Below are 7,294 nucleotides of genomic sequence, written 5' to 3'. Positions count from 1 at the left end.
TTAGGTTTCCATTTTGAGAGTTTATGATCTTGCTTAAGAATTTACAAAAAGATTATAGAACCAGATACTCTGTAGAGTGACCATATCATCATAACATAATCCAACGTTCGTATATAACAAATGTTATACTAAGAGAGAGTAGCCATACCATAATCTAATCCACCATTGGCACTAGATAACAAATGTTATATGAATAACACAATTTACTTTTTTTTTCCAGAAAGGCCAGGCATGCAAAATTTACCACCCGGCCTAAGGCCTAAAGCCCCTAACTTTTCTCTAAATTGAAACAAGGGTTTTTATCTATAGTTGACCAAGAAACCAACTCAAACCAAGACCAATCTTCCCAAGTTCCATATAAATTAATCCATAAAGAATTGAAATTATTTTGGGATACAGATATATCAACATCAGCAGCTGTTCGTTTCTTTTTTTTTTTGCCGAATCCAATCCTAATATACTCCTTAAACCATCCAGATTAGTCACATCAATCCATCCAGATATAAAATTTTGCATCTTCACAATATAAAATCCCTCCCATATCATATCCCCAGCCAAATCCAAACGCCTTATTTTGTCCACTAAAAAAAAGAATTCCTTGCACCCGTTGGAAAACAATTTCCAGCTCATCACCACGCGCCGTGTCCCGCTCCGCCTCTTTTCCTGCCCCCAGATAAAGACACCCCACCACGCCCAGAAATAAAAAAGAAAAAGAAAAAGAAATCGGGAGAGGATAAAAAAAAAAAATCCGGGGAGTGAGGGACCAAAAAAAAAGGGATTCCACCCACCACCAACCCTAGCCAATTCTCCAGTCCAATCGCCATGATGCGGGACGGCGCGCCTCCGGCGGCGCCGGCGGCCGGCGTTGGGGGCGGCGGCGACGGGCCCAGGCGGTGCTCGCAGTGCGGGCACCACGGGCACAACGCGCGCACGTGCACAGCGCGGCCCGTCAAGCTCTTCGGCGTGCGCATCGGGGACAAGCCCATGAGGAAGAGCGCCAGCATGGGGAACCTCGCGCAGCTCGCGGCGGAGGGGAGCGGCGGCGGGGGGAGGGAGGAGGGGTACGGCTCCGACGGGGAGCGCCCGCACAAGAAGCGAGGTGAGAGGGCTGGGGGGCAGGGTTTTGGTGAATCTCTGTTTTCCTGTCCTTGAATTGGTAGGGCGTAAAAAGATTAGTTTTTTTGGGCGATTTCGTGCTTGAATTCTTGTGTGAAAAATGGTGCGATTTTGATGTTCGTCTGCGTTATCGTTGGGAGGCAGAGGGGAATCGTAGGTTAACGTTTTTGTTGAAATTGGACGTTTGCGTCGTGATTCGATCCCGTTGCCTTTCAGTTCGTGATTCCATTCGGTTGCCTGCGGGATGATTTAGGAGGTTTGGTGTTGTCGTGCTGTTTCTGAATTGTCAGGTGCTCTGAAATCTTTACATGATTGTGAAAGAGGAATTGGTGGGGGAGATTAAGGTTTGTTAGTTGCTGAAACATATATTGTTTTTTCTGGTTTCTGTTGAATGCTAATGTCAAGTCGTTGCATTTTGTTGTTAGGGGGTGATTTTGATGCTTCGTGTCCACAATTTTTTTGCTTTAATCTGTTTTGGTTTGTTTCAGGTTCTTCCCTCTTTTGTTACGGTTTCATACAATTTGCATGTTGGAATGCTGCTTGTGCATTGTGTAACCGTATTTATGTTTTGTGCTTTTGATGTTGCCATTTAAGTTTGGTGTCATTGGACATTGGTGACTTGGTTGACCAAACGCTGTGTTACATGCCACAAAACAAAACTGAATTCTTTAATTAATTATCTATTTGGTTGCATATTCATGACATGTGTCATGTACTCCCTTATGTGCCTTTAAATACTGTTTGAAGTGCTTTTTCCTTCCTTATTTGTCTTCTTTTTTTTGTAACCTTTCTGGTCCATCATGATGGGCATGTTGCTAATGCCACTCTGCACTATGTTTCATACCATTGTTTGGTTGCAGTCCAATTTGTGTAAACTAAAATGTCATGTTTTCTCTTTGTTTTGGTGACAGGCGAGGCATGGACTGAAGAGGAGCACAAAAAGTTTCTACTTGGTTTGAATAAGTTAGGGAAGGGTGATTGGCGTGGTATATCCCGTAATTACGTTATTTCGAGGACTCCCACTCAAGTTGCTAGCCATGCACAGAAGTATTTCAATCGCCAAACAAATGTGCATAGAAGAAAGAGAAGATCAAGCCTCTTCGATATGGTGATTGATGACGTGAGCATCGCTCTAACTCCTCTCTTCTCTTGGTAATGTATTCGGAGGTGCATCTAGCAAACAAGTGCAGCTGCTTGCACTTGCGTAAGAATTCATGTTCTTTTCTTTTTGTTGGTATTTGTTGTGTTAGCAAGTGTTTTCAGTTGCTGTGTATGCTTGCATAGGTTCTGTGTTTTCACATGCTTAATTCATTTTCTTGCCGTACCTGTTGCATTAATAAGTTGTGTGCAGTTGCTTGTGCTTACCTACATGCTTCTGTAGGTTATGTTGTTTTTGCATGCTCACACTTGACTTATGCTTATTCCTTTCCTCTTTAATATGAATTCTTGTCGACTTCTTAAGTCGTCATGCAGTAGTAATGGGATGTTGTAAATTAAGACTCATGAACTCCATATTCTTGAAGTATTTATTCCTGGGCCTCTCTTATATCATTTGATTATATCTGTTTTTTTTGTGTGTTTCTTGTCAGTCTTCTGATCAGATGCCGCTCTCGCGTTCATCTTCACAAGAAGTAGAACAACATTTAGATGATCCACAGCCTGTTGGGGCCATTCCTGCCCCCGTGGTCTCTCCTGCTGCCGTGGCGCCTCCTCCTGTGTCTGTGGAAGCGCCTGCTTCACTTCCACCACCAGTTCAAGTTCCAATTCCGGTTACAGCTCCAGTAGTTACACCTCAGCTTATGGAACAGGACTCAGTTCCCTCAAGTTCAAGTGCTGGAGAAACAGGGGTGGTTATGCCAGAAGCCATGCCACCCTATCTTTATCCAATGATGATTCCTCCTCCATACTACCACCCAGCATTTGTTCCAGTACCCTGCTACGGTTATGTTCCTTTTTACTATGGGCCACCAGGTGCAGCACAAGCTCCACATCAGGTACTCAAGCCTGTGGCCGTGCACTCAACACCTCCATTAAACGTCAAAGACCTTTACAATATGTCAGAACTGAGCCTGAAGGGTGATGACTCAAATGCAAACAGTGGAGTGCCTGCTTCCCCCTTGCCTCCAAAGCCGATTGGTAGACCAGAGAGGCAATCTGCTTTCCATGGCAAAGGGCCTTCTGGTGGCTCGTCTGGCGGACTAATTCCTGCAGTCAAGTGACTTGATACTGATCTTAAGCATCAGTTGATGTGTATGTAATGCTTAGAAGATAGCCCAATCATAATAGCCTATGCTGCTAAAATGGTGTTTTGGTTTCTTGCAAATTATATACTGCTCATTTTAGCCTTCGAGTTTGGAAGTCGTGATCTGTGGGTAAATATATTGTTAATTAGTGTGTCGTTAATTTAGATATATTATTCTGATTTCATCAGTTTATCCCAAATTTGTTCATCAATCGCCAAGGTATCAATTTTCAGCACATGGCAGCTCTTTACTTCCATTCGGGACATGATTTTGGCAAATTCTTTTAGGGTGTGTTTGGATGTCAATATTGGAGGGTTTGGTATTGAATTAGGTTCAATACCAAATCAGCCATGATATTGAAATAGGCAGAATTTGAATTCTATTGTTTGGATGACAATTGTATTGTCTTTTGGAATCCTGAGAAGCAGTTCAATTCAATTCCTGTTTGGATGTGCAAATGAATTGAAACTTGGCCGTGTATCCCATCTCCACCGTCCAAGCCTCCACCCAGTCAAGCTCGTCGCATCGCCCCATCCTTTGCTAAATACCCCTTCGTCAAATACCCCTTGGTATTTGGTATTGAAGTAAGTTTCCAATTCCAATTCTCAGATCATCCAAACAGCAATATTAATGGTGCCAATACCAATTCCAAATTCTGGACTACAATATCTACATTCAAACAGGGTGTTATAGTTTTGTGTTGGAATTACGTCGTGTGCATCCTTTTTAGAGGAAACGTTCTGTGCACTTTGATTTCACTTGTGCTCATCATTAATTATCCGTCAAAGTAGAAGAGGTACAAGAAAAAAAATAACCATTACACAGCACCAACTTCATGTGTGACTTTGGAAGTTTTCTAAGCCCTGATCATCTAACCTGGACAACCTGGATACTTTTGACCTAGACATTAATAGGGTGTTTGGTTTGAGGAATGGAGTCGTGCCTCATCTTCTCACTCCTCACTTTTTTTATTTGGTCCGTGGAATGGAATGAGTTGATCCCTCACAACATCCCTCACAAACTACTAAATAGTATAACCATGAAGAATGTGGTCATCCTACTAAATTTTATAGGATCAATTCATGATGGACAATCTCATCTAAGATGAGGTGATTCCTCAAACCAAACACACCATAAGACACCTAGTGGCAATACATTTATTGCCAAGAAGTTTGTTTAATAGATAATCGAGCTGAGATCAAGTACTTAAAATCAAGTCCCTATTAAACTTGTCATTATTTTCTGAGATCACACATTTTCTGCACCAACTCAAAGAGTGGGTGGGTAGATGTCTCATCTTTTTGCGTTGACATTCTTGGCTTATCATTCAATGAGTATGGAACCCTCATGTCTTCTTGAGGCAGATTGATGAAATGAGAAACATACTAGGTGGAAGACCGGAAGGAAGTGAATTTCTTCTCTAAATCATCGTGCAGACTTTGTAGATTTGCTGTGCGCTCTCCATCTCGAGACACTCTGAGTTAGTTTTGCACTCCCGATGTCTCTAATTCCTAGCAGTTGTTACCACTTCTCGGCGTCCATGCCTATGAGCATACGCACTTGCTTTGTTGTTCAAACTCACAAAGGGAGGTGCGGAACATCTCATCCCCTCTTATTATCTTTTCACTTCAGGCCCGTGTCCTATCTGTCAGCCTCAAACTAGGAACTTTAAATCCTAATAAGTCCTCCTGCACTTTCTTTTACCAGATAACACTACTGAATTAATGATCATATATTCTTTTTTTATTGTGTGAGGAATCATCGTATATTCACCTATCTTCAATTGCACTAAATGGTGTATGCATCGTTTGTTGATGGCTTTGATGGAAAAGTGATCTCACATTCGGATCCCTATGTTGGAGTCCCTAATTGTAGGTACTCAATACAAGAAATGTGATTTTTCCTGATAGTTTTTTTCTATGAGTGGCAAACAATTTTAGTGCTTTTCAGGATTTCTTTTCTCGAGTGTCCAGCATTTTATCTAATGTAATTTGCATATTTGTCAGCAGTTTTATCAAATCACAGCAATGCAATTTGCAATGAATTCCACAGTTATGGTATGTATTTATCCAAATATAATAGAAACCATTAGCCACTTGTAAAAAAGCATACTAATCTTGCACTGCTCCTTGCAAAGCATACTAATGTAATTTGCATATTTGTCAGCAGTTTTATCAAATCACATCAATGCAATTTGCAATGAATTCCACAGTTATGGTATGTATTTATCCAAATATAATAGAAACCATTAGCCACTTGTAAAAAAGCATACTAATCTTGCACTGCTCCTTGCATTTTGTTTATCAAGTCGTTCATGCCACATGCAGGCAGTTTGTCAACTAGATCACCGGTTCATCTTTGTAAAAGCCAACGCAGGGTTTTCTGTTGGTGAAACCAGACGCCTGGTACTTCTCCATATACGGGTGATGAAAGAACACACTCAAGCTACAAGAAGGTGAATTTCTTCTCTGCAAATTCGCAAAACCTTTTTTTGAAACGAATCTGGCAGGAGAGCCGTCGATTATATTAAAAAAAATGAAGTCCACACTGGGCAATACAACAAATGGAAGAAAAACCAACATGAGCAGATTGGATTAGGACATCAACACATGCTCAGCTCAACTCAACTATCGGTCAGATTGGGACATCGACACGATTCGCAACAACTCTGGCTGGTCAGATTAGGACATTAATATGAGCCACACAACATCACTCCGCTCAACTCAGATTCAGCCACACTAGCCGGTCATCTCCAGTTGCCACTCCACCCGAACGCCATCCTTGCAAAAGCCACACCATCGCCACTACCACTAGCTTCTTTTTTTGTTTTTTTTCCATTTTTTGAGAAAGAAAGAAAAGAGATAAAGGGAAGAGACGCCATGCCACTGTCGAGCGACGAATGCCGGACCACCACGCTAGAAAATGCCTGATGTCACCTTCAGGAAGGACACAACGCTTGAAGCACCGTTGACAGTGGCCCAAGAAAGGTTGGATTTTCATCCGCGTTATCATAGGACGGTGAGGATTAGAGAGGATGCCTCCAACAAGGAAGCGGCACCCTCAGATGCCGCCATCCAGACTTTCGCCTTGACCTCAACCGGCCCACCCTCAAGGGAGCGCTTAGAGTCTAGTCAACCCCGCAGACCTGTGCAAAGAGGCGGCCGATGCTGTCAACCACACCACCACGATGCTGCTAACACACCTTCGCTTGGCCACAGCCAGTCACACCACCACGATGTCGCTGACATGCATCGGAGCAAGCCGCTGCCGCTCACACCACCATGCTGCCATCGATGCACCTCCGCAAAGACCTTGCAAACGCCGGTAGGGATACAAGCCACCTTGTAGCAGCCCCCTGGTGCCGCGCCTCGCTGCCAAAGCCCCAGCAGGCTGCCCGCACCTCGCAGCCGGCGCACCGGCAGCCACCGGATCCGGGCCTCGAGCACCCTCGCATCGCAAGACGCGATGGAGGGAGCGCTCGCCCAGGCCACCCGTGACCCCACCTGCGCAGCAGAGGGAGCCGACTGGCAGTTGGCGAGATTTGCTCAGTGCCGCAGGGGGTAGCACCGTCCCAGGACGTAGCGGCACGATCCCGGCCGCGAGCCGGCAACACCCGAGCCATTGCACCAAGCCGCTGGAAGGGGCAGCGCCGCCCATGGCAACCGCTGCCAGCCTGGCCGTCCTGAGCAGCCGCCCTGCCCGGCAAGGCACCGCACGACAACGGTGGGTGGCAGATCCAGAGGGCCACAACCCGGATCTAGGTCGCCGCTATGAAGATCTGCAACGCCAGCGCCGGCAACCAGCACCATGGCCAGAGCAACCACCAGTCCACCACACGACAAGGCGAGCACTAGAGGAGAGGGAAGAAAGAAGGAAGGATAGAGGAGGGGAGGAGGGGGAGGCCGTTGCCTCCCACCGGCAGCGGCCTACAGGCT

General features: G+C 44.9%; 1 protein-coding gene across 1 annotated transcript; it reads left to right on the top strand.

Annotated features, from left to right (window-relative positions):
• The first annotated feature begins 740 nt into the window (after positions 1–740).
• Positions 741–3,594, top strand: LOC117861369 (transcription factor MYBS3). Its single transcript, XM_034744907.2, has 3 exons — positions 741–1,099; positions 2,028–2,236; positions 2,706–3,594. The coding sequence occupies exons 1-3, from the start codon at positions 823–825 to the stop codon at positions 3,333–3,335; spliced, it is 1,116 nt and encodes a 371-aa protein (XP_034600798.1). The 5' UTR covers positions 741–822; the 3' UTR covers positions 3,336–3,594.
• Positions 3,595–7,294: the final 3,700 nt, after the last annotated feature.

The sequence above is a fragment of the Setaria viridis genome, chromosome 6, assembly GCF_005286985.2.
Source record: "Setaria viridis chromosome 6, Setaria_viridis_v4.0, whole genome shotgun sequence".
Lineage (NCBI taxonomy): Eukaryota > Viridiplantae > Streptophyta > Magnoliopsida > Poales > Poaceae > Setaria > Setaria viridis.
Note: the sequence above shows the minus strand (reverse complement) of the source record. Positions and strands in the feature narration are given on the sequence as shown.

Excerpts from the sequence above, each read along its gene's own strand:
- LOC117861369 (XM_034744907.2), top strand. The coding sequence starts at position 823 with ATGATGCGGGACGGCGCGCCTCCGGCGGCGCCGGCGGCCGGCGTTGGG. Across the intron at positions 1,100-2,027 it reads GCGCCCGCACAAGAAGCGAG|GCGAGGCATGGACTGAAGAG; the intron begins GTGAGAGGGCTG and ends TTTTGGTGACAG. Across the intron at positions 2,237-2,705 it reads TCGATATGGTGATTGATGAC|TCTTCTGATCAGATGCCGCT; the intron begins GTGAGCATCGCT and ends GTTTCTTGTCAG.